This window comes from Aspergillus costaricaensis (assembly GCF_003184835.1).
Source record: "Aspergillus costaricaensis CBS 115574 unplaced genomic scaffold BO79scaffold_6, whole genome shotgun sequence".
Lineage (NCBI taxonomy): Eukaryota > Fungi > Ascomycota > Eurotiomycetes > Eurotiales > Aspergillaceae > Aspergillus > Aspergillus costaricensis.
In genome coordinates, this window is record NW_020291806.1 from 281834 (window position 1) to 307742 (window position 25909).

A 25909-nucleotide genomic window follows, 5' to 3' on the forward strand; every position below is an offset into this window, starting at 1 on the left:
AATATGTAGACGAGATTCCCATGCATAACTTACTACCACCATTGTACTGGAAAGCAATGTCATCAAGGACCACCGCGTCTCGTTAGTAAGTCGGATCCCCTAAGTCCGCGGAGATAAGTCACGTGCACGGAGCTTATCCCAAGCGGGGGATCCTGCTTCCATCGCCATGGACTTTACCAACTTCATGCCATTCAATTTTCTTATACCCCGGTCACTATGGAATCCAATGGTGTCACAAAACCCACTTGGGCCTCCAGACCATCGCACCAACCGAAGCGGCGCCATCGGATCCCATTGTCATGTGATCCTTGCCGCGCTAGGAAGTGTGTAAATCCACCACATATACTTTGTGCAGGATGACGGCTGACGGATCCAGGCTGAAATGCAATCGCGAGAAGCCTTGTCAGAACTGTATCACTCGGAATGAGCAGCCATCTTGCAGATTCAGAGGCGCCAACAATGGCACTACCCCTACGCGTCGGGATGGTGGGGATGAAATGAAGAATAGAATCGATCACTTGGAGGATCTGGTCAAGAGGCTGATTGCTGAGCGGAAGAATGGATTGTCTGATAATATGCCTCATACACCGGAGAGCTCTATACCTGCCGATAATAAGGCTTTGCAAGGTGCGCAGTCGCATGCTTCAGAAGTCGCATGCGCTGGGACGACGATGATTGATGGCACTCGCTCGGTGTACCGAGGGGGTGATGAGTGGTATGACGTTTTGGAAGAGGTGAGTATTCTGATCTGCCTGTCCATCTTTGCTGTAGACTATTTTGCTTCCCCCATGCTGGTCCATTCACTGTTTGATATTGGCTACATCACGTCTTCCTTTTATCATGTTAGCGAACAGCAGCCGCTCCTTTGACGTTGTGTCCAGTGCCTTTCCAGAGTAAAGCCCCGCCAGCTAATAGTTCACAGATAAACACACTCAAGCAAACATGGACCGAAACTCAGGATGAAATCGCTAATGAGGTCGTCCAGTCTGCTCCCTCGCATATTGCCGACGGCTCAAGCTTGCTTTTTGGTCAAGTCAAGCCACTGGAGCGAATAGAAATTGTATCTACATTACCACCAAAGCATCAGGTCGATAAGCTCATAGCTCTATTCTTTGACACAGAGAAATTCCAAATATCTGTGCCCCGTGAGTGATCTCGTCCAATGAATGTCAAAAAGCTGACTTATCATTGTAAAGCCATCCTACACATACCAACCTTCATGCGAGAGGTATCAATCTCTATACTGCCATAATAATCACCTACCTACTAACCACATATCAGTATAACGAGCATTGGAAAGACCCGTCCCGCACAAACTTCATATGGCTGGGCCTCCTCTTCTCAATCCTTGGCCTCACAATGCTCTCCTTTCATCAATTCGGAGAACAGCCGGAGTACGAAGGCATCTCGGAGTCACTCTTTCAGCTCTATCGCATCCGTACAGCGCAGTGCTTGCTTAATGGCGACATTGCTAAATGCCTTCCTTACACTATCGAGACCTTGAGGTTCAACGCAACAGCTGAACTTAACAGAAAAGACGACAACCGTCGCGGACTATGGATTATGACAGGAGTCATTGTACGAGCTGCAATAAACATGGGCTACCATCGTGACCCTTCTCACTCCCCGTCTATCTCGCCGTTTCAGGCAGAATATCGACGTCGGGTCTGGATGTCGGTCATTATCATGGACGATATGGCCTCATTCCTTGGCGGCTTTCCTCGAACGGGCTCGACACTATTCTCGGATACAATGGAGCCACGAAACATCCACGACTGGGAGTTATCGGAAGGAACGACGTCCCTCCCGCCATCGAGGCCTCTGGAAGAGCCTACCGCAACGACCTATATAATAGCAAAGACCCGCCTCTTCCGTGCGATCGGACGCATTGCAGATTTCAACAACACCCCAACGATTATCACCTACGACACTGTTCGCGAAATTGACCAGGCCCTGTATGATGCATATGAGCAGTTTCCTTCACACCTAAAGGTCCACATGGAGGGGAATATTATCCCATTAGGAAACGCAGCAGAGGTTTCCAGATTCAGCCTCTGCTCAATGTATCACAGAGCCATGTGCACTCTTCATAGAAAGTTTATGGCCAAAGGGCTGCTCGATAGCAGATTCAAGCTATCTCACAATCGATGCTTATCCTCCGCGATGACTTTACTAGATTACCAAGTGGCACTAGAGCCGTCGTGGTACAAGTCTTCATTAACGAGACAAGTGTTGACTCTAGCTGCTATGATTCTCTTTCTGGAGTTGGAGCTCGCGCGGCGGTTTAACAACCCAGATGCATCCAGGAGCATCGATATACTGCAGATATTAGAAAGGTCTTGCGATCTCTGGAGACGCGCGAAGGACTCCTACGAAGAAGCTGGGAGAGTGTATGATATTATTGTGCGGATGATCGCAAGCTTCCGGTCCGAATCTGCAACTACTTCAGCCCATGCCTTAGATCTTCAGGGATTCAGTTCTCCATTCACAGCCTTTGATAGTGTCGACCAATCGCTTGAGAAGGAGACGCTGGATGTAGATATTGATTGGGTTCGTACTTCATGCTACTTGACTTGTCCTATACTGACTAGAACAGACTACGTGGGATGCCTTCATCCAGGATACCGAGTTGCAGGACGGGCCTATCTATTAAATCTTCACTCACACCAAATTTACTCCAAAGGAGGTTATGTCCCTGGAGTATAAAATATCATAAACAACGTGTACTTTTTCTAAGACCCTGAACAGTTCACGGCTTCCCATATTGAGAAATGCCTTATTATTGCAAGGGCAAAAATGGCGGCACAACGCCCAATTATGACGTGCCACCGCAGCCCAACTGGTCATTGGCTGCATGCTTAGCGTGTAATATCATCTGAGACATAAGGCTGAACTATCGATGCACCACGACAAGCGACACCTCATGTGGAGCTCGGTCCCCTTGTGGCTGCACGTGCATCAGTCTCCTTATCAGCATACCGCCACTTCCAGCTCCCTACGGGTTCCAAAGTTTCTTTATACGGGGCACTGACCGCAATCTCCGTACTATTCGAGTTCCTGGTGGTGATTGAAGCGCAATGATCATGACTTTCTCTCAGGCCACCATCAGCGAATGGGGGTCAATTGTACTATCGTTGGCCTTCCTCCTTGAAATGGCCCGGAGAGTCTGTGCCATTTACAACCTACCAAAGAAGCCAGATTCTGCTTCCCGAGGGTTCATATCGCAGGTAATTGCAGTCGCACTCTGCATAATCCATTTGATATCTGTAACTGGGCCTGGGCCACACGCAGATCTCTACAATTGTCTAGCCGCTTTGGACAAATGCCTCTCAGTTGCTGTAGTAGCAGGTATTCTTGCTATATTCATCCTTGAACATGGCCGAGGAGTTCAATCGCCGCACCTCGTATCTGCGTACCTTGCTATTGCACTGGCACAAGATACGTATAAGATCAGGAACATGGTATGTCAAACAGTCTTTGACTGTGGGACAACCAAGTTGAGCTTATGCTTGGAAGCAGTATGGCTTCTCTCCTATATCGGTTCCTGGGGATGGGAAGGATATCTGAATTCACAGGTGTCAACCTCAGAGGATGCGGCTGGGCTTTTTAGCCTTGTCTCCCTCTATTGGATGAGTACTATGCTGAGGGAAGGCTATATCTCGACGCTTTCTTCTGCACGATTGCCTGCGATCCATTGCATGCTGTCATCAAGAATTCTCCGCACGAGAGCAAACAAAGCGTGGAGTTCAAGAAGTGAGAGCATTCACCTACATTTCATTATTATACTAATGTCTATTAGCTGAGTCCTCCGGGTGGGCTCTTCCTCTTAATTTGGCACGTTGCCTTAGATCTGCTTTCCTGTTGCCCGTGATTCCTCGCATCTTCGTCATCGTATTTCGTTACGCTCAACCCTTAGTGATAGACGCCCTTATCCGCTTCGTGAATGATACGGCTCCTGACACAGATCGTGGCTTTTGGCTTATCTCGTCTGCCGCAATTACTTACATAGGATTGGCGGTCTCTGCAGCAATATATCAACGTTACATCGATCGACTGCGAATCATGGTTAGGGGCGCTTTGATTGGCTTGGTACACGATCAAGCGATGAGACTCCCCGGCAAAGAGGCCGAATCAGAGGCTGTGACCCTAATCAACTCCGATGTTGACAGTGTTGAGTCAGTGGGAGAGATTCTTCATGACACGTGGGCCTACCTCTTGGAGGTAATGATTGGCACAACGTTGCTGGCTGCCCGGCTCCAATGGTTTGCATTTCTTCCACTGGCTATCATATTCGGTATACTACTAGTTGATCCTCGAATATCAATGCTCATCGTACTAATGCACTACAGCGTGTTCGCGGATGAGTGCATACGTTGCTAAGCACCTTGAGCCCCGACAGAAGGAATGGAATACTGCGACGCAAGAGCGCATTTCCACGACTACAAGTGTACTTGGAGGCATCAAAAGCCTCAAGATGATGGGTATGGTGGATGCAACGCAGTGTCGTATCTGGCAATTACGTGAGAAGGAGTTACGCCTGTCGGAACATTTAAGGTGGATACTCGTCGCCTATAATGCCAGCGGTATGTGTTAAATCCATATCAACAGCTGACAGCTAACGTAACAAAGCAAATTCACTTGGTATATTCGCCCCGGTACTGACTCTGCTCTTCTATGCCCTGTCATCTGGAACTGGAGAGCTGCACGCCAACGACGTATTCACGTCTATCGCTCTTCTTTCCATGGTCACGCATCCTGCCAACATGGTCATGACATTGGTTCCCCGTGCTGTTGGTATAACCGCAAACCTTGCACGTATCGAAGCATATCTTAGCCAATCACCGGTTTTGGATCTCCGACATAATAATGGCAAAGAGGGCCTCTCTTTAGTATCACTGGAATACGTCTCCGTTAGACATCCCTCAACACCTGATCCACCAATGCTTCGAGATGTCTCCTTCAGGCTTTCTAAAGGGGAGCTAATCGTCTGTACTGGAGCTGTTGGCAGTGGAAAAACAACGCTAGTCATGGCCCTGCTTGGAGAATTACCCTCAACCGGGTCAATTAGTCTTGCATCGAAGAAGATCGCATACTGTGCCCAGGCTCCTTGGCTACCTAGCGTTACTATTCAGGATGCTATCACTGGTGACTCCAATTTTGACCAAGAGTGGTACAAGCTGGTCCTGGACGCATGCTGCTTGAGTCCTGACTTGGAGAGCCTTCGCAACGGTGACTCGACCTATATCGAGAATAACGGGATGAACCTATCCGGTGGACAACGTCAGCGCGTAGTATGTTCATTATTATTGTGGGTTGTTCCTGTCAAGTCGCTAATTGACGCAGGCTCTTGCACGTGCGGTATACTCGCGATATGATGTGGTGATCCTCGATGACCCGCTCAGTGCCCTGGACAAAAATGTCGCAGAGCAGATTTCTGATACGCTACTGGGCCCTAGAGGGCTGTTCAAGAAAATGAACGCAGGTGTTCTGCTCATTAGTAACACCAGTAAGTCTACTTTTTTCTAAAGCCAGTCAGATTTTTCTAATTCGTCATAGCGAAGCTCTTCCCCATGGCAAATAGACTACTGGTTCTGCAAGGCTCAGAGGCCAGCCTCCAGGATCCTAGCACCGTTCAGCAGGGAAAAATTCCGGGTAGCCTTGTTCCCTCCGCTGCAAGCGATCATACTACCCAGCCCTCAGAGCTGTATGACAGAAAGGCGCCTGGTCAAAACCAGCGAATCGATAACGCCGCCGAAGTCTTATCACGGAAGGCCGGCGATATTGCTCTCTATGGTAGATTTCTTTCTATCAAGTTGTACAATGCGTGCTAATTTATACACAGGGTACTACTTCAATGCTGTTGGTTACCGAAATGCCTTTCTGATGACAGTCTGCACCGCCACATATTCATTCTGCTTGACCTTCTCACAGTATGTCCTGAGATGGGCAACAGAGTCTTCGTCTGGGGAGCTTAATGGATATATGGGGCTCTATGCAGGGATTTCATTCATTGCGTGGGCAGCAACCAGTGGAACGATGTGGTTGGTTACCCTTTGTACTAACTTGGCTTCGCTAACATCGAACATATGGAAGGTTTACGCAGATGAAGGTTGCGATTCGCTCGGGTATAGTGTTACATTCCCAGCTGCTTGAGCGGGTACTCGGGTCAGCCTTCACCTCCCTTTTATCACACTACTTTCTGATGCAGGGTACCTCAATCCAGAGCACCATTGTCCTATTTTGCAGAAACTCAAATTGGCATCACTGTAAACAGGTTCTCCCAAGACATCGCGTTGGTGGATAAGCAACTACCCTCCGCTCTCGCCAATCTAAGCACCCGTAAGCTTCCAGTCCACTCTCTCACTCACATTGTCCTAACAAGGTCTGTTCCAGAAATCTTTAAGCTACTAATGCAGGTAGCCTTGATTGTGTATGTACAGCCGGTGATGGTTGCTACGATACCACCTTGTTACATACTGGTCTACCTCATTCAAAAGGTCTACCTTCGGACCTCCCGTCAGTTGCGCTTTCTGAACGTAGAGTCAAGGTCGCGCCTGAACACCAATCTCCTAGATACAGTATGCTCAATCTGCCCTTGTCGTTAGTCATACACCTCCGTGATAAGTTATGTCTAATATATCCCAGACCAGTGGTGTAACCACGATTCGTGCTTTCGGTTGGCAAGAAAAATTCGCAGCTGAAAATATCCAGGCACTGGACATGTCACAGAAGCCATACTATCTGCTCCTCTGTTTACAATGCTGGCTTAAAGTAGTGCTGGACTGCATAATGGCGATCATTGCCATAGGTCTGATAGCACTCACGGTCATGTACCGGAACTCCACGGGGGCTGATGTCGGAATGGCCTTGAATTTGATGATCGGGGCCAACACCACGCTATTACGATTAGTCCAGAACTGGACATCCTTGGAGACCTCGCTTAGCGCTGTTGCTCGACTGAGGGATGTGCAGGAATATGTCCCGAGCGAAGACGGCACTAGGGGTGCTATAGAGCCAGGTCCACGGTGGCCATCGGCAGGAGACCTACGTACCGAGAATATCACGGTGTCATACTCCCAGGAGTCAGAGCCCGCTCTGCGCAATGTATCATTTCGAGTCAATCCGGGACAGAAACTCATTGTCATGGGTCGGACAGGAAGGTATGATCTGTCATTCCAAGCGTTTCATGCACGAGCTCACTTGTTGGCTATAGCGGTAAGAGCACACTTATGCTCTCCTTACTCCAGCTCCTTGAGACTAAACACGGATTCATTTCCATCGACGACATCAACATCGCACACGTGCCTCTACAGATCCTTCGACAACGCGGCATCATCGCCGTACCACAAGATGGCTTCAACATCCCCACCGCGAGCATCCGCTACAATCTGGACCCGTATAATAAATGCACAAGTGATGAATATGTACAAGCACTGAGAAGAACTCGCCTTTGGGATAAGATTGCTGCCGCCTCTACAGATGTTGACACTATACTGAATCTTCCCATGTCAGCAATACTCCCCTTGTCCGCCGGTCAGATGCAGCTCTTCGCGCTTTGTCGGATGCTGCTCCGTGTGAAGGCGACTGCGCCGACGAAACCGATTATTATTCTCGATGAAGCTAGTTCGTCTCTGGATCGTGAGACGGAGGCCATTGTGGGAGATATTCTGCGTAAAGAACTTGAGTATCATACGGTTATCATGATTGCTCATCGGACTGAGGGGATCATGAATACTTTGAGGCCAGGTGTAGATTCCATTGCTACGATGAAGGATGGAAAGCTACGGGTATCTGTTATTGGCACGTCTATGGATTGGGTTGAAGAGAACTAGATAGTCTTTCTGCGTGTATAGTGATCTTTGTATTCTGGCTGAGAATATCAATTATTGACATACAATGGAACGGAAACAGAACGAGAACTGTGCTAAAAGCAATACATGTATGGTGCTGCCATCTATCCTTGTCGTTGACACTGCGCAGTTATCTCGGATATAGATTCAGTAGAGAGTAACTCATGAATGAATCGCTTGTCCTCTTCTGGATTATCCTCCTATTCAAGATTAGCTATAGATTTCAATGGCTAAGATATCCGCTTGATTTATCACTCACAACTCTCTGATGAAACAAAATTCTCATTGTATTCACTGTTTCTAACCTGTTGCTCAAGGCAAGTAGTTGAATCCAACTCTTCCCGTGTGTTTCGAGAAACACAAATGCTTTAGTTTTTCGAGACATAAGTTCCCGCCCAAAATAGAGATGTTCTACCCATTGGGTGCACGCATACTCCAGCTCTTGGGGGAAACTCTGCGTTTTCGGCTCTCCTCTGTGCTGAACAAGATTCCGTAGGTTGCTACCATCTTGCCCACATGCTTCATTCAGGAGGTCAAGGCAAGCATCCGCCAGCATACAATGACTCTGTCTTAGTGTTAATTGAAGTTCTGGATGCCTCAGTTCACCCTCACCCAAATACTCGGCAAAGGAAGTATGGAGTAATTTTATAGGTGTGTCACCATCCTCTGGAACCGTCACAATAGAATGCAAGTCCTCTAGCATGGAGTCAGTGTCCACCCGTATCAGTTTGCCGGAGGCACTTTTTGGCAGACGGCCAAGGATGTGTTCATGAGTCCATAATACACGCGAAATGGAGTTCCAGTAGGTTGCTTTCTCTTTCTCAGACCATGCTTCGTTGACTGAGCCATCTAAGACGCTGGTATAGATTTGATACAATTTCTCAGTTGGACTTCCTTTTTCCCGGCTTTTTAGCTCTATGTCTCTCAGTCTCTGCCTGACAATCTGGTGGTTTTTAGCACCTCGGACGTATTGACAAGCAGTGGCCGCCCAGAGGAAGAGACCCTGGGCAAGATAGACGAGAGTCGCCACTATTCCTCCGTCCCATGCAAGCTCTGCTTCGAACGGGGCCACGAGCTTGCCAATTTCGTGGTCCAAGAAGATTCCTATATCTGAGTTAACGACCCTTTCTCCAATATCCTGTATTTTCAACTTTCTATGCTGAATTTTGGAAAGTTGTGACCGAATGGCGGATTCTGGTCTACTCGCCAGAAAGACAAGCACTTTGTTTTCGCACACCCGAGTAATGTCAGATAGCAGACGAAGAATCAAGCGTTGATCATTCTTATCCGGGCACAAATCCAAGCCATCAACCACAATAAGTATCGGATTCTTATCGTGCTTCTGGATGAATGCCATCAGTGGCTCCTTCACAAGCCGTGTCCACTGTTCCGACAACCCTTGATAGGGCAAAAGGGGACATCGTTCCAACACATCCTGAATAGCATTTTTCATGCTTATATCGAAGTTGGCCAGCTGACAAGCAACTGTTGATGCGAAGGAGTCTGCACTATTGGCATCTTCATTTGCATCAGTAAAGAAAAAGCTCGCAGCCAGCCGCGACCGCTGATCATAATTTCGTGCCACCGTGCGAGCAATCGTTGTCTTTCCAGTGCCTACCATTCCACTCAACCAGAAAATACCCTCGTTATGGTCCGCATCAATCCACTCCGCTATGTCCTTTAACAGATCCACGCGGGTGCCTTCAAGGCAGAATGAGTCGTGCTCCCTTTCCCGGGAGTTGAAGCAAGCACTTTTGGCGAATTGCAAAGTCGAGAATATTTGGACATCTCCTGTCTGGCCTCAGCCCGCTGTTCTGGTAGGTGAACTCCATATGTTGTGCTCACCGGTACCCATATAGACCTTCTCTCCCGATACGCTGCCGAAGTTGTACTGCTTTCCTGTTCCAGCATAGAACTGGCCTGAAAGGGCCGGTCCGACAATTGCTTCCCCTCCCATAGTCCCGAACGGTACGAGATGCTTGAGGGAAATAGTGAGCACACCTAATGTGCGGGCGGAGATAATGAGGCAGTTTTGTAAGCGCCAGGCTAGACATCTACCCCTCAGCAAGGGCATTTACTCTGGCCAATAACCGCCCGATTTGTAGCGCCTGGACGCTGATCCCGGACACTTGTTCTGCGACCTAGCCTTGTCTGCTCATCTGAAATGACTTTCTTACGAACAAGGGGCATTTTTGTGACTGCTGCGAAAAAAAGCCCCCTGTCCGTTGTTGCCTGCCGTCGAGCTTCAACAGCCCAATGGCTCTGTCACAAGACTACACAGTCGGTATCTTCTGCCCACTTGAGGTCGAAATCTGTGCAGTTCAGTACCTGTTAGACAAAGTACACCGGCAAACACAATCCCGACCAGTGCGATACGTATGGGGAAAGCTCGGCGACCACAATGTGGTGATTGCAACACTGCCCTTTACATATCGGGGTAAGGTTTCTACAGCCGTTGCCGTTGCTCGGCTACATATAGACTTTCCCAACATATCACGTCTTCTTCTGGTTGGTATCGGGGGTGGTGTACCGACTCAAGGTGTTGATGTTCGTCTGGGGGATGTTGTAATTGGCACCCCGACTGCTCTGCATCCTGGAGTAGTGCAGTATGATCTGGGGAAACGATACAAGGGTAAATTCGTTCGCACGGGCTATCTACCACCACCTCCAGAAGAATGGATACATGCCATTACCAAGATGAAGACTAGTCATCTCATTCAGGGAGATCAGCTTAGTTCTTCTATCACTGCCTTAGAAGAGCGGTCTGCTCATCGAGCATTTATTCGCCCGCCACCGGAGTTAGATACTCTCTTCGAGCCGACATATGACCACATTGATGGTGCAGCAACCTGCGCTCAATGTAGTAGAGACAGGGTTACTCAGAGACCACCACGCTCTGAGCCCACCAAGCCAGTCATACATTACGGACTCATCCTCTCCGGTGATTCTGTGATAAAAGACGCGGCAACCAGAGACCAGATCGCCAGCGATGAAGGTGGAGCCATCTGTTTCGAAATGGAAGCTGCAGCCATGATGAACGATTTCCCGTGTCTGGTTATCCGAGGAATATGCGATTACGCCGATTCCCACAAGAACGATGTATGGCATGAGTATGCCGCTGCCGCTGCCGCTGCTGTAGCTAAGGAAATTCTTCGGTTTATTGAGCCTAGTGAGTTAATTGTTGCCGTTTATTGCGCGCCAACTGGTAACCTTTCCAATGCAGCGGTTCCTCGAATCGAAGATGATCACAACTCTTCATCTGCAGGTACTGTGTCCTCGAATGGGGCAATCACAGGCACCTTTTATGCGCAGAATGGCACTATTACCAACATTCAGACCATGACAGCAGCCGGGAATATCTATTTCGGATGAATCTACCCGCTTATTCGGCATCGCTACCGAGTAGCTAATATCAGCCACCATTCCATGGTTCCCAGTGCATTATGGTTGCATCCCGCACATCTAGATTTCAGGGTCAGAGTCTAGATACGGTGACATCATACTTACATCCCAGCTCCCAACGACAACCCTCAATTCTGCACATCGCCTACACATCCACCTTAAAACACGCCCAATTGACTCAATTCTTCCATTGGCTCTCAATCACTACCTACCCTTTTACATCCGCCCAACATGCCCCAACATTCCTCTCCACCCACCGTGATATTCTGGCACCGCACCGACCTGCGCCTACACGACAACCCAGCCCTGCAAGCCGCGCTCTCCCTCAACCCATCGACATTCATCCCAATCTTCACCTGGGACCCGCACTACGCATACCGGGCTCGTGTAGGTCCAAACCGATGGCGCTTCCTGCTGGAATGCCAGAACGACCTGTCACAGTCCTACCACAAGCTGAACCCGAAGCAGAAGCTGTGGGTAGTACGTGAAGCACCTCAAACAGTATTCCCCAAGTTATTCAAAGCATGGGGTGCGACACACCTCGTATTTGAAAGTGACACGGATGGGTATGCGCGGGAGCGCGATGAGACAGTTATGAAGTTAGCGAAGGAGGCAGGGGTAGAGGTTATAGTGAAGTCCGGGCGGACGTTGTTTGATTCGGACGAGGTGGCCAAACACAATAAAGGCGAGCCGACGATGAGTATTCATCAGGTTGAGAAGGCTGTTGAACAGATAAATAATGGGGTGCCGGATAGGCCTGTTGATGCACCGGAGAGTGTACCTGATCCGTTAGGGGAGGAGGAAATGAGGGCTATCAGTGGAATTGAGCATGAGGTTCCAGATCAGGGAGATGATCTAAATGCTGCGCATCGAACTAAGCACAACGACAATCAATACAAGAACATAGCAGGTCCCAACGGCGACTTCTCCATCCCCACACTGAACGAACTCTCCATCGACCCCAGCCAAGCAACATCTCCCCACCACGGCGGCGAATCCATCGCCCTGGAGATGCTACGCACCTACCTCCAACAAAACGAAGACTTCGTCGCAACATTCGAAAAACCCAAGACCTCCCCAGCGGCCTTTCACCCACAAGCGACAACCCTCCTCTCGCCCCATCTGCACTTCGGCTCCCTCTCCGTGCGCAAATTCTGGCACGACGTGCAGGATACCCTCCACGAGCGCGAATCAGCACACAAGCCAACATCAAACCTCCCTACTAATCTCCCGGGCCAGCTCCTCTTCCGAGAAATGTTCTTCGCCGCGCAAGCGGCTCTGGGACCAGTGTATGCGCAAGCACGCGGGAACAAGATCGCGCGGTTCATTCCGTGGCATTTACAATCTAATCATGATAAGGAGACGGGGTTAGTTGACAGGACTTATACGGTAGACGATGAGCAAGCGGAGGTATGGTTCCGACGGTGGAAGGAAGGGCGGACGGGATTTCCGTGGATCGATGCATTAATGAGACAGCTCAAGTATGAGGGGTGGATTCATCATTTGGGACGACATAGTGTAGCGTGTTTTCTGACCAGGGGGGGATGTTATGTGCACTGGGAGAGGGGGGCGGAGGTGTTTGAGGAGTGGTTGGTTGATCGTATGACTCCCTTCCCTTTCTTTCTCTTTTTCGTTTCCATTTTGATAATGATATGATGCTAATAATAGAACAACAGACGAAACAGCCTCTAATGTCGGAAACTGGATGTGGCTGTCCTGCACGGCATTCTTTACGCAGTTTTATAGATGCTATTCGCCGGTGGCGTTCGGGAAGAAGTGGGATCCAGAAGGGCTGTTCGTGAGACACTATGTTCCGGAGCTGAAACATTATGATAAGAAGTATATTTATGAGCCGTGGAAGGCGCCGGTAGAAGATCAGAAGAGGTGGGAGTGTCGGGTAACTGGGGATGGGATGGTCGAGAAGGATGAAGAGACTGGATTAAGAACGTATCCGGAGCCAATGTTCGACTTTGACGAGAGAAGACAGACGTGTATTGCGCAGATGAAGGAGGCGTACGGGGTGCATTTGATGGGGGATGATCAGAAGGTTATGGATGGGTCGTGGAAGGAGGTGTTTGAGTTTGAAATCAAGGATGGGAGGGTGGTGGATGAAACGAATGGGAGGGTTGATGGGGATGGTGGTGATGATGAGGGAGGGCAGAAACGGGGGCGAGAAGTAGGGGATGAGAGTGGTGAAGATGGGGATGGAGGACATACTTCGAAGAAGAAAAAATAGAATACTGAGGGCTAATTATTCAATACACGATATCCTTCAAACAGTAGTATTGAGCATTTTCGTCGTGTTGTCGATCTCAAATAGGGCGTATTCGTTTCCTTCTACCCAGCGTCTTTGGCGTCAATCCACGTGGCCCGGAGGGCTATGTGAGAGAGAGGTAAGAAGAGGAGCGAGTGTTTTCTTTCCCTCTCTATTGGCGATGGTGTTACGGAACATGCGGTAAAGAGATGGGGTGCTGATATTTAGTAGTAGTACTATCTGAAGGCTACTTTATATTGGATAGATTGAAATAACACCGCGACAAACGAGAAATAGGGCTATAATCATTCGTATTTAATGTACCTGAACAAATCAATATGATACTATATGTGTCGTGGAGGGGGGTGTTCGGACTTAGAGTAATATAACTTATATCTATAACCGTCTCCGTTTACATTTATATTCCCTATCTAGAAACGAACCCTTATAAACATCCTCACACTCACTACCACTACCAACCCGCCTCTTCACTCCGAGCCCTTGTCCCATACCAACACCATGGACATGTGAAGGATAGAAATACACTCTCTCATCACATCCCCATTCACCTAAAAACCAGTAAGCACACACACACACACACACACACACACACACACACAGTTTCAATCAAGCCTCCCTCTCAACGGGAGCGAAAAACATACCTATATCCCCGCCACCCATACTACTAAAAGTACCAGGATGTTTAAACTTATGACCCAAAAGAAACAACAGATCATGAATATGTAACCGTCTCCTTAGTCCCTCCCGGAGAAGCGCATGTTGATATCGTCGATGGTGTAGTCTATTCTTTAGATCGTGGGTTGTTTGTTCGTGTGTTGGAGATGAGTTTTGTTGGTTTGTGGGGTGCTGTTGATGGGTATGATGTGGTCTGTGATGTATGAGTTTGTTTATATGTGTATGTGTATGTGGGTATTGATATTGATTCTGTAGTGAGTTGTAGTAGTAAACTGGATGTGTTGTAATGGGGAATTGTTTCGGATTGTAAGTCGTTAATGGGATTTGTAGGCAGGATGTAGAGATATTCTGATGGTGGTAGTATTGAGGGATATGATATATTCTCTGTTCATGTGGGTAGTAGTATGATGAGGATAACATGATAATAGAATCCTGGATTATCAGAGTGTGAAAATATAGTGTGTACACTACCAGAGGTGAATTCGGATATACTCCACATATTAATACTACTGATACTCAGGATACTCCCTTTTGCTACTCAATATATCTACACGATAAGGCTGACTGAATACTACGCATGTCTTCAGCTTAGCTCACGCGTCATACTGGATTCCAGCGCTAGATCTCCTCGCTTACAGCGCTCCAGCCGTCTTATTGGATCGTTCACTATGGGGTGCTACATGCCACGACACGGCGTGCGTCAGCTCCCACTAGCCAAGCGCCAGCGGCCGTTTCAGCTCTAAGGATCCACTTTGGATCTCAGCATTGACATACAAATTCCAATCTAGAATAGCTACAAGATATCTTCAATTGATTCTTTCACCCGCTGTCTCATGCTTTTCACTATTGCCATCCATCGAATCGTCTACTGTACATTATTCATAAGAAGATACGGCCCAGGCCGAACAATCCAACCAGGATTAAAAGTGAAAGATCGAAGAAGAATGAGAACAAAAGATGGCTCTAAGAATAATACACACCACAATCCCACGGTATAGACAGAGATGGCGGTGACTGTGCAGCGACAATGTAATCAAAAGATGAAATTATCAACACCTCTCACTCCAAGTCTATCGAGGTGGGTGCTGTGACATTGGCCCAGGCAATGGCCCGGCATTAGACCCCTGACTGTACACTCGGTGGTGGCCTGGCGTAGGGTGACCTCCCGGCACCGCCTCCACAAGCGTTCCAGGTCCCCCGGGTCGTGCTTGAAGGGGGTGCATCGACCCAACGGCCGCAGGTCCACTGGGCGCATAGCTCAGCCCTCCGCCGGGACTTGGCTGCAAGATTGCTGGGGGTGTGTAGGAGCGACCCATCGACATCGACTGCGGCCCCGGTCCAGGCAAGCCCGCTGCCCGGGAGACCGATGCCTGCGGGGGTGGAGTGTTGTGACCGTACGGCCCACTAGCCAATCCAAGCGTCTGGCGGTGCGCGGCTTGTTGATGAGCCCCACTGACCATGGTCTGCACGTGCTGCTGATATGACTGGTGCGCCGCATGTTGTTGCGCAGACATATGGCTGGATCCAGGCGTGGCTGGCGCGGGCGAGGCGTACGATACCGTGCCTGGTGGCTGTCGCGATCCCATCCCCAGCAGATTCGCAGGAGACTGTATCGGCGTCGGCGGACCTTGACGGGTACCATAAGCGAGGCTGCTGGTACGCTGGGTGGGTGAACCGATGCTCTGGCGATACATCTGGCTTTGTGCTGCCAGTTCGCGGGACGACGCAGTAGCCTGTGCGTGAGACACCGGTGAAGGAGCATATGCGGATCCATGATACGCTGGGCGCTGCGCAGTCACTGATGCGGGAGTTGGGACAGGGGATGGAGCGGTGAGGTTCGGCAAGGAAGGATTAGATAGAGATTGGGTGGACGTATAGGGGGAGTAGGGTGGCTGAGAGGCAAGCGTGGTGGTAGGACGGCTACTCGATTGCGACGGAGCCTGCGGTGGTTGTGGGGGTGGCTGTCCGCGAGGGTCAAACCGGGCCATCCAATCGTTATTCGCAGGCGCTGCAGAGCCTCCTGGAACAGAACTGTAGGACTGGTAGTCTGCGTAGGCGCGTGATGGGGGCAAATACTGGCTTGGAGGACCGTAGGCTGGGGCTCTCTGCTGAGATGACAAAACAGTCTCCTCTTGACGTGGGGGTGGCTGTTGCGGGAGTGACTGCATCCCACCGTAGACAGGCCGAGAGGGTGACCCAGTATGCCCTGCGGGTGTCGAAGACGACGGGTCGCCAGCGAACCGTTTGCGCGGCTGGGGTTCTTCCGGCTCGTCATTCAAGATGCTCATGATGTTCGACCGCTTCGCCGGCACGCGAGGGGCCTCAGGCGGCTCCGCAGGAGGCGGTCCAGGTCGAGACAGCTCCTTGGGTGGTGACAAGATTGGGGTGGACTGAGGAATGCCAACGTGCCCTGGCATTGCGAAATAAGGCCGCTGCGACATAGAATCACGTCGAACAGGCGATATTTCCGGCTCCGGCCGCTGCAGCGGTTGCGCCGGGGAGCTGGGCGTTTTCGTGAGGCTGTGCTGACGAGAGTGGGATCCTGTAGGCATCAAGGAAGGTTGATGCTGAGGTTGGAGATATGCCTGCTGCGAGCCTGGCAACGCCGATTGTGCCGGAAGCAATGGTGACCGGTGCACGTCCACGCTGGCGGGTCGGAACCCTTGGCCATGGAGAGGTTCCAGCCGCGCCATCTCGGATGCGGATACCGGGGTTTGTCGCACGGACATGGGGGCTTCCTGGGGCCGTGTGGCAGCTGTGTGCGACAGCACCGTTGCTGGGACTTCTCGTCGTTCTTCGGCAAAGTACCCCAATCGGGGTCCCTGCATTCGCGATGGCAAGGGTGCCTGAGAGCTCATGACCCGAGCAGGATCCTCACTAAGCATGGGGCCGCTTGCCATTGGAGCACTAGCGGCTTGCGCAAGCGGTGGGTATCTCGAAACATTTCGCTCTTTCTCTTGGCCTGCGCGAGCTTGCAGAGGCGCCTGCTGGGGGGTTGAACTGGCGGGTTTGCCCTTGGATCCCAAACGGCTATCATCTGTATCCGGCGCGGTATCAGTGTGCGGGGCGAGAGGCCGAGGCATGATGATAGAAGAAGGTGTAGCTTCATAACGCCGCTTAGAGGCGAAGTTGGGAACGGGCAATGGACCTGTAGGCTCACCACGAGCTTTCTTGCCCTCTGCATCGGCAACGATATCTTCGAAATCTTTCTGGCCCGAGTCAATGCGGCGCTGAAAGTAATTCTTGACCTACTTGAAAGTTAGCTGCTGATAGCCTAGATGATTCAGGAAGGTGTGGGCGTGAGGAAGGGGAAGAACATACCATGACTGTGGTTTTCGTCTTCATGAAGTTGGATATACCCTCAAAGTCACGACCAAAGTGCGCCAGCAGCAAAGGAAAATCGCGCTGTTCAGGCACCGACCAGTAACTCGTCGGCTGTAGAGATCCGTAGCCGCCTACCTCGGGCTGCCGGGCAGGTGCTGGAGCCTCCTGTTCAGTAGATTCGAAGACATACACGCCCTCCTTCGGACGTCCCCGACCAGACCTGGCGCGCGGTGGCACATCGTTTACCTCTCGCTCTTGCGGCTCCTTGGGCCGCACGATCGGGGCTTCGGTGGCTCCATCCATGGATGGCTCCGTAGTCTCCACCTTTGGTGCAGGAGTGACGGCAGCGGCAGCCACTGGAACAGGCGTGCTCTGGAGAGATTGCTCCGAGGGGGTGGGCTGTGGTGTTTGCTGTTGCTGCTGTTGCTGCTGCTGCTGCTGCTGCTGCTGTTGCTGCAATTGTTGTTGTTGCTGCTGCTGTTGCTGCGCTTGCTGTTGGGCAGCCTTCCCTCGTCGGCCACCTCGCGTGCCTGTACCGCTTCGAGGTCCACGTCGACTGGGCTTCTCTGCTTGCTCGCCATCCTTGGAGGCATTCCCACGGCGGCCGTTGTTGTCCGTATCGGCAGACGAGTCTCCGAACGTTGGGGCAGCGGCACGTCGAGGACGACCCGTATCGGTGACTGGAGCGGGCTCCTCTTCGCCTTCATAGTCCGGTTTGACAACACCCAGGTCAGCCATAAGCGCATTGGACTTGGGTCGAGCAGATCGCCGCGCACGCCCACGACGGCTCCACCGTTTGTTGAGTTTTGCCTTGTACTTGATCTCTTCTTTGGTCAAGTAGTAATGAATGATACACTGCTGGAAGTCCCGTCCTGGAAGCGATTCTGCAATCTTGCCCCATTTCTTCGGATGTGCCATGAACGCGTCGGTAAAGATCTCGTGCTCTTCTTGGCTGAAATCATTCCGAGGCGGCAGGAACCCAAAGACATCCATGGCCTGATCTGGGTCAATGATGTTGTTGGTGTCCTTGTAGATGCCTGCTTTCACCTCTGGGGGCTCAAGCATCTCAGGAATCACAGCCTCGCGGGCGAGGTCCGGCTGCGCAGTAGCCTTGTTGCCGCGACGCCTCTCCAGTTCTTCTTGGGCAGAAATCTCAGAGGCGCGCAGGGCATTTTGGAAGTCCAGTTCGCTATTGCCCTTGTACCGTCTTCCGCTTTCCACCGTAGGTGTAGGCGTCGCCGTGGCTGGGGCAGCAGGTGGTGTTGTGGGCCCGGGACTACCCGAAGTCTTTTCCTTCGCATGGTCCAACTCCCACACATTCAGCCTCCAAGGCTTGTAGTAGGAAAGGTAATCCAATCTCAACTCGGCATTCTTCCGCGCCACGTCCTTGCGACGTTTCATGATGATGTCGCGGAAGGTGTCCTTCAGACGTTCGTGAGTGGCCGCATTCTCCTGGTAAACCTCCAAGTCCGATAACGGTGTGGGTGGGCCAGAGTTCAAAAACGGCAGACTCTCGAGAGTAAGTGCATCGGCCGCAGGAACAGAATCCAAAACCACCTTTGCTGGTGGCTCGTGTTCTTCAGCCTTGCCATTCGGCTCACTTTCCATCTCGGGTGCCGATGGTTCCTCCTTGGCTATCTTGGTATCCTTAGCTAACACTGGAGGTGTGGATGCCTTTTCAGGAACCTGGTCATGGGCAATCATCCCCAAATACTGGATGCGCATAAGTAGCGCCACGATATTGGGGTCTTCCAATGGTGGGGGCGGCAGCTCGGCACGGAGAGCACTCATATCCTTTTCGAAAATCTGCTTCCGTTCTTCTAGATAGTCTTGTGTAAACACAACATTCTCGTCCTCTTCTTCATCGCTTGAACGTCCAAAATCCGGTATGACGACGGCGCTCTGATCCTTGGGTGCCTCTTTGGGTGCTTCCTTCAATGCTTCTTTAGGTGCTTCCTTCGGTGCTTCCTTCGGTGCCTCCTTAGGTGCCTCCTTAGGTGCCTCACTGAGCGCCTCCTTGGGCACTTCCTTCTCCGCAGGCTTTTCTTCGGCAGCTGGCGTTTTCGCGACAATTTCGGGTATATCCACGTCCATGGCCGACTCAAACGACACCGCGGGCTTTGGGGGCTTTGATTCTACCGGTTCATCTTCGCCGACAATCTCACCCGCCTCGAGTCCGTTGGCAGACTCATCGGCCTGGCTGTGCGACTCGAGCTTGTGGTCTTCACTAAGAGACAGACTTCGCTCTTTTCCATCGATGGAATCGCGCTTTGATGATGGTGCAGCACTTGGACCAGAGGGTGCGCCGGGGAATCCCGCACGCACCCATTGTTTCATAGCTTTCGAAGAGCCACGAGAGATTGACGGGCGTTGCTGAAGCGCACGGGGTCCGGTAGGAATACTCGATGTAGGCATCCGAGGTGAAGTGTGCGGACCCGGGGAAGTGGCTGACCCTGCGGCCGATGGCCTCCGTCCAAGTTCTGGGGAGGTTATTGTGGGCCCTAGCTTTCTTGGAGACGGTGTTTCGTGTGCGCCTGGTGCATCTTTCTGAACCATCGCCGCGGGAGCAGTAGGAGGTGAGATATCTGTCGGTTTCGGCCCGCCGGCTGCTGCTGCGACATGCGGCTTCGGGGGACGGGTAGCCGGCTCAGGCTTCAGCGCGATATCAGGCGTTTCTTCACGGCGCGTATCATCACGTCGAACCCTTTGCTCCAGCGGCTGTTGGGGGGGACCTCGCTCCGCTTTGGGCGCGGTCGGTGGATGCATTGGGGCTTTTAGCGGAAGCTCATGCCGTTCCTTCTCCGATCTCGTAGCTGCGGCGGCTGTTGATGTCGAATCTACCGGGGGTTTCTCCAGTTTTTCGGATTTCTCGACCTTGTCAGGCTTCTCAAGCTTTTCTGGCTTCTCTGGCTTCTCTGGCTTATCCTGCTTGTCCTGCTTCTCGGGCTTCTCAGGTTTCTCGGAAGAAATTTCGGGAAGGGGCGCGGTGACGGAACCGAATGCTGGCACCTGGGGAGCAGCGGGGGGCGGGGATCGTTTCACGGAAGGAGGAACCAAGTCCTTCGCTGGCTGCTCCAGGAGAGGCGCCGGTGGTTCGATGCGCTCGATGCGTTCAATACGTTCAATGCGGTCCATGCGTTGCGAATCACGACGTGCCTCTCCTCCCGAGGGCTTACGAGGGGGCTCTGCGGGTGGAGGGTCTGGAAGCCGTTCAGGCAGACCGGGAACCGGGATGACAGTTGGCCCAGTCGCCGACGACACTGTTGAGCTGCTCGGAATTCGATTCTCGGCGCGACTGGGAGGACGATCGCGCTTCCAATGGTCGCCGGGTCGGTCACGTTCATCGCGTTCAACCCGACGGTCCACCTCCTCCCGCCGTTCGAACCTTTCCCGTCGTTCGAGCTCCCGTTCCCTGTCGCGCTCGCGCCGCTCAGGATCGCGATCACGATCGAGGATCACCCGGTCGCGGTCCCGATCACGATCACGGTCCCGCTCGCGATCTAAAATCCGGTCTCGTTCACGCTCCCGATCCCTTTCCCGGTCGCGGTCCCTCTCGCGCTCGCGCTCCCGGTCCCAGCGGGCGTCTCGTGATCGACTTCGACGTCTGAAGGAGTCTCGATCGTCCAGGTACGGCATTCGGCCACGACCACGTCCCGAGTCCCATTCACCTCGGCCCCGTCCACGCATGGGCGGGCCACTGCGGGGGTGATGACCGCCACCGGACGGGACATCCGGTACTGCGGATGATACCGAGATCATGCTGTCTCGGGAGCCCCGTCGCATTCGAATCATGTCTGCATCTCGTCCGAGGGGTTCTCTCATATCGCGAAAGTCGCGGGGAGGCGGCGGGGAGCGCGAGCGGCCACGGCCAAAGCCGATACGCGACTCACGGGGATCGAAGTCGCGGTCACGGCGGCCCCAGTCTCGGTCCCGGTCGAGGTCTCGGCGAAAGGGCGGTGGTCCATCCCGAATATCTCGAAAGTCGCGATCACGGTCGCGATCTCGATCTCGTACGTCGCGGTCCCGGTCCCGAAAATCTCCACGGCCCGGATAACCTCTGCCACGCCCACCAAATGGGGCTCCTCGCGGGGGATCGATCAAGGCTTTGGGACCCCGGGGGGGTTCTCTGCCCAGCGGGGGTAAATTCGCATCATCAGTGCCACGGGGGCCAACAGGGGGTCGACGGTCACCGAAGCGTTGGGGCGAACGATCACGGGAATTGAACCCAGACAATGGAGGGTATCTGGACGACATCACCAGGTCATGCTAGTGAGCGTGAGCTAAAGTAACCTGGCAGGAGAGCCTGCCACAGGTTAGTTGCAAGGTAATTTGAGATAAGATCGTGATGGTGATGTGAATGGTGAGTAGATATGAATATTATTAAAAATAGAAAAAGAAAAAAGAAAAAAAAACACAGAAAAAAGAAAAAGAAAAAAAACCCCAAGAGAAAGTGTCACACAATGAGCGCAATGAATGGTAGGCAGGGAAGAATAGCCAGCAAAGGGACGGAACTGGTCCCAGCAGAGGCAAGACGAGACGAGACGAGACAGCCGCCGGCCGCAGCAGCAGCGGCCAGTCAGAAGCGCCTAAGGCGGCGAACGGGGAGTGGAGAGCACGTGACGGCAGGGAAGCATGGAAGGGGGCACGGGCCAGGCAGCCAGGCAGGCCAGCTTAGCTAAGCAGCCAATGAGTGGCGCCCAAATCGGACTGCGGATCCCAATTTGGCACTGAAGCAAGATTGCAGCCATGATTGACGGATTCCATCACCTTAGCGCCAGCCACTTGGCGCGGCCTGTTTCACCCGGAACTGCCAGCGCCTGTGGGAGCTTTTTTCAAGGTGGATCGATCGTCCAAGGGAAGTCACAGGATCAGAACCTGTTCATGATCATGGTGGATTTGACCCCAGTCCGCCAGAGAGATAAAAGGAGGAGCATGGCCCTTTCTCCTGGGGTTTGACATTTGGGTTTGGAATGGGGAATGAAGGAGGCGTGCCGAAAGTTCGATGCTGGCCGATCCCGTGTCTCCGGGACAAAGTGACTGGTGACAAAAAGTGAAGCACGATCCTGCACCCATGGACGACTAGCCCAGCCCAGCCCACGACCAACGCAAAGAAAAAAAAGGGAGGGAGGGTAGTAATGACAGGCGTAAAAACCAAAACTGGGCATCAAACTGGAAAGCGCGCGTAAAATAGCAAAATTAAAGGAGAAATCTCCGCACCTGGGAGCCTATGCAACGTGTCAAGCCGTGAACCCAAAGTAGACCTGCAAGGAGACCACGCCGGGCAGCAAAATCGCAAATTGCAAGCAGTTACGGGAAAGTCTGCTTCTGGGATTATTCGAGACCCGTTCGTTGCTGTGTCTCGGAAGTCGGAACCGAATAAAAACGTCTGAGGACCAGCCTGAGGGGGAATAAAGTAGGGACGCGAGTTGGTTGAATCGAATAATACAAAGAGAGTCGAGATGAAGGAAAAGAGTGAGTGAGTGTGTGTGTGTGTATGATGTGCGCGTGAACTGATGAAGAGGGGGGGCGAGGTTCGATTTGAAGGTGAGAAAGAGAAGAATGGGGGAGAGGGGGAGTGAGTAAGTTAGTTTGGTGGTGGTTTGAAGGCAGAGAGGATCTTGAAAGACAAAAACGGAGGAAGGAGAAATGGGGCAGAGACGATGGATGGATCCCTGGTGAAGGGCAGCGGTTGGATGGTTGGATGGGCTGAGTTTAGTTGGCCAGGGACTTTCCCTCGGCCACGACTGACTGGTCTTAGTGTGACTAGTTAAAAGGGAAATTAAAGGGAACTCAAAAATAACTCTTGGATCGCCTCCCCCGGCGTGCATGCCTCAGGCGAGGATCTCTTGCCCTGTCGGGAAGGCCCCATCAATGATGACTAACCTACATGTATATGCCTCAGGCATTACTTGACTAGCTTAAAGGTGTACGGAGGATCGCTGGGAATTTCCCGGCGATGGCTCGGTCCAGCTTATTGCCTGACTGCCTGACTGCCTTACTGCCTGGGGCATCAGCATGGCGGGTGTCACGAAACGGGCTGTCACACCCCCGCCAAATCCCGCCCGCCTGCAGAAAAATTTCCAGAAGAGACGGAGGGGATCATCATCCAATTCATCCCGCATTTGAGTGCCCCCGGGTTTACTCCTCGCCTATATCAATTTGGTCCCCGCTTAATTGATAGACTCGGCATCTCTTCACGCTATTGATTACTTCGGCATTCTGATTTATATCTCCTTTTCGCTCGACAGCCATGTCCGCACAAGACTCCGCCGCGGGCAATGCCCCTCCCTCTGCAGTCACCGATGCCGTGTTGGTGGCCTCGGAACCCGTGCCTGAGGGGACGCAGCAGGTCAGCGGCGTCGACTTTGACCGATTCAAAGGACGGGATATTACGGTCGCCGAGATGGTCGACAACATGAAATACACCGGGTTCCAGGGCAGTGCGGTCGCTGAAGCCGCCCGCATCGTCAATGAGATGGTTCGCATCCTGTCTTCTACCCGGCCATTGAGTGACCTAGCAGCGTAGCTAATTCCGTGATACGTCTACATAGCAAGCCTACCGTCATCCGGAGACTGGCGAGAAGACCACCATCTTCCTCGGATACACCTCCAATCTGATCTCCTCCGGCCTTCGAGACACTATCCGCTACCTGGTCCGCAACCGTCACGTCTCCGCGATTGTCACCACGGCCGGCGGTGTCGAGGAAGATCTTATCAAATGCCTGGCTCCCACCTACATGGGCTCATTTACTGCCCCGGGCGCTGGACTGCGGGCCAAAGGATTGAACCGGATCGGCAACCTCATCGTCCCGAACAGCAACTACTGTGCATTTGAAGACTGGTTGATCCCTATCCTGGATAAGATGCTGGAGGAACAGGAGGCCGCCAAGAAGAAGGCACTGGAGACTGGCGATGAGGAGGACGAATTGCATTGGACCCCCAGCAAGATTATTGAACGCCTCGGCCACGAGATCAACCACGAGGACTCGGTTCTGTACTGGGCTGCTAAGAACAACATCCCCATCTTCTGTCCCGCCCTCACCGATGGCTCCCTGGGCGATATGCTTTACTTTCACACCTATCGCTCCTCTCCGCAACGGCTGCGGGTCGACATTGTGGACGATGTGCGCCGCATCAACACCATGGCTGTCCGGGCCGCGCGGGCCGGCATGATCATTCTGGGTGGCGGAGTCATCAAACATCACATTGCCAACGCCTGTCTGATGCGCAACGGGGCCGAGCATGCCGTGTACATCAATACGGGACAGGAGTTTGACGGCAGCGATGCGGGGGCCCGACCGGATGAGGCCGTCAGCTGGGGTAAGATCAAAGCCGACGCCAAGGCCGTCAAGGTCTATGCGGAAGCCACAGTGGTCTTCCCGCTCATTGTTGCGGCCTCGTTTGCCCGAGCCAGTCCGGCGACCCCCAACGGTGAAACGTCTCAGAACTGAGTGTGAGTTTGAGAGACATCACTCCGATAGGGATATTATCTGTTAAACGCCAAACCCTCTCCTTCTCGCAATGCCTCCTATCAACTCGATAAGACAAAAATTGATTACTGGTCCTAGGCCTGCTGTGTCTATCGACCGTGAGAGCTTCCCCCCTTCACGACAGCTCGGGCCGTTTGGTTGACAGAGAAGCAGCGACAGGGGCGGGCCCCGGCGTGGCAGGCACGCGAAAGGCGCCCCACATCATCCCCTCGAGTTAGGGAGGCAAATCGGAGGCTTTGGTTCCGATCAAACACAAAAAGAAAAGAAGAGGGAAAAAAAAAAAGAACAGGACAAGAACAAAGCACGCAAGAGGGGCCACCCCCCCTGGGATGAATTCTGCACGGAGAAGAGCAGCCGCCCGCCCCCTTGAAGAGCCGGAAGTCCGGAACCCACAGGCTTTGGAACCTCGGCGGAGGCAAAGTTTGGAAGGACGAACGAAGGTGGATGGCAAATCATGGGGAGGAAGAGAGTTGAGATGGACTTGGATTGCCGGGGGTCGTTCCACCGGTCGATCATTGCGGTCGGCACGGGGTTTTCATGGCAATAAAGTTTCATCCTTCCGACTTGACTTGCCACCCACTTGTTGGTGGGGGGATCCATCCAAGCAACTGATTGCCCTGATTGACTTGTCATGGGAAGATAATATTGACATGCAGGATGGAGGGGGGATTACTATGGAGGTATGGTATAGATTAGATTTTGTCTCGTTGTTTGGATAATGGATATAGAGTGATATAAATGATTAATGAGATTACGAGCTCCGAAGAAGGATTGATTGATTGATTGATTGATTGAAGCGAACTAATGACAGGTCAGTTCCTGTCTTTCTCTGGGCTGCAGGGATGCGACGCCCCGCGCAGTCGATCCGTCCGGCCATTCGGTCGAATCGCAGG

The 25909-nt window shown here is 52.2% G+C and overlaps 7 protein-coding genes across 7 annotated transcripts; 5 read left to right on the forward strand and 2 right to left on the reverse strand.

Annotated features, from left to right (window-relative positions):
- Window positions 1–497: 497 nt before the first annotated feature.
- BO79DRAFT_189608 (fungal specific transcription factor domain-containing protein) lies at window positions 498–2653 on the forward strand (the record flags this gene model as incomplete). The annotated part of the gene is made up of 5 exons (XM_025680673.1): window positions 498–734; window positions 923–1145; window positions 1197–1228; window positions 1282–2550; window positions 2597–2653. 5 exons carry the CDS (start codon window positions 498–500, stop codon window positions 2651–2653), a joined length of 1818 nt encoding a protein of 605 aa, XP_025542668.1.
- Window positions 2654–3918: 1265 nt separating this feature from the next.
- Window positions 3919–7832, forward strand: BO79DRAFT_189610 (ATP-binding cassette transporter; the record flags this gene model as incomplete). The annotated part of the gene is made up of 11 exons (XM_025680674.1): window positions 3919–4294; window positions 4350–4583; window positions 4630–5291; window positions 5344–5506; window positions 5557–5793; window positions 5843–6041; window positions 6094–6165; window positions 6224–6339; window positions 6421–6578; window positions 6646–7160; window positions 7214–7832. The coding sequence occupies exons 1-11, from the start codon at window positions 4063–4065 to the stop codon at window positions 7830–7832; spliced, it is 3207 nt and encodes a 1068-aa protein (XP_025542669.1). The 5' UTR covers window positions 3919–4062.
- Window positions 7833–7857: 25 nt separating this feature from the next.
- On the reverse strand, window positions 7858–9823 carry BO79DRAFT_243490 (WD-repeat protein). Its single transcript, XM_025685293.1, has 3 exons — window positions 9696–9823; window positions 8110–9641; window positions 7858–8050 (listed from the first exon to the last, which is right to left on the reverse strand). Exons 1-3 carry the CDS (start codon window positions 9805–9807, stop codon window positions 7955–7957), a joined length of 1740 nt encoding a protein of 579 aa, XP_025542670.1. The 5' UTR covers window positions 9808–9823; the 3' UTR covers window positions 7858–7954.
- Window positions 9824–10106: 283 nt separating this feature from the next.
- On the forward strand, window positions 10107–11233 carry BO79DRAFT_278466 (5'-methylthioadenosine/S-adenosylhomocysteine nucleosidase family protein; the record flags this gene model as incomplete). Its single annotated transcript, XM_025687907.1, has 1 exon — window positions 10107–11233. The coding sequence occupies one exon, from the start codon at window positions 10107–10109 to the stop codon at window positions 11220–11222; it is 1116 nt and encodes a 371-aa protein (XP_025542671.1). The 3' UTR covers window positions 11223–11233.
- A 62-nt stretch (window positions 11234–11295) lies between these two features.
- Window positions 11296–13488, forward strand: BO79DRAFT_278471 (DNA photolyase; the record flags this gene model as incomplete). The annotated part of the gene is made up of 2 exons (XM_025687908.1): window positions 11296–12852; window positions 12929–13488. Exons 1-2 carry the CDS (start codon window positions 11484–11486, stop codon window positions 13486–13488), a joined length of 1929 nt encoding a protein of 642 aa, XP_025542672.1. The 5' UTR covers window positions 11296–11483.
- Window positions 13489–15272: 1784 nt separating this feature from the next.
- BO79DRAFT_225658 (MYB DNA-binding domain protein) lies at window positions 15273–21780 on the reverse strand (the record flags this gene model as incomplete). The annotated part of the gene is made up of 2 exons (XM_025683745.1): window positions 15273–17450; window positions 17524–21780. 2 exons carry the CDS (start codon window positions 21778–21780, stop codon window positions 15273–15275), a joined length of 6435 nt encoding a protein of 2144 aa, XP_025542673.1.
- Window positions 21781–23633: 1853 nt separating this feature from the next.
- Window positions 23634–25373, forward strand: BO79DRAFT_285477 (deoxyhypusine synthase). The gene is made up of 2 exons (XM_025688358.1): window positions 23634–24004; window positions 24078–25373. The coding sequence occupies exons 1-2, from the start codon at window positions 23777–23779 to the stop codon at window positions 24975–24977; spliced, it is 1128 nt and encodes a 375-aa protein (XP_025542674.1). The 5' UTR covers window positions 23634–23776; the 3' UTR covers window positions 24978–25373.
- The last annotated feature ends 536 nt before the right edge of the window (window positions 25374–25909 follow it).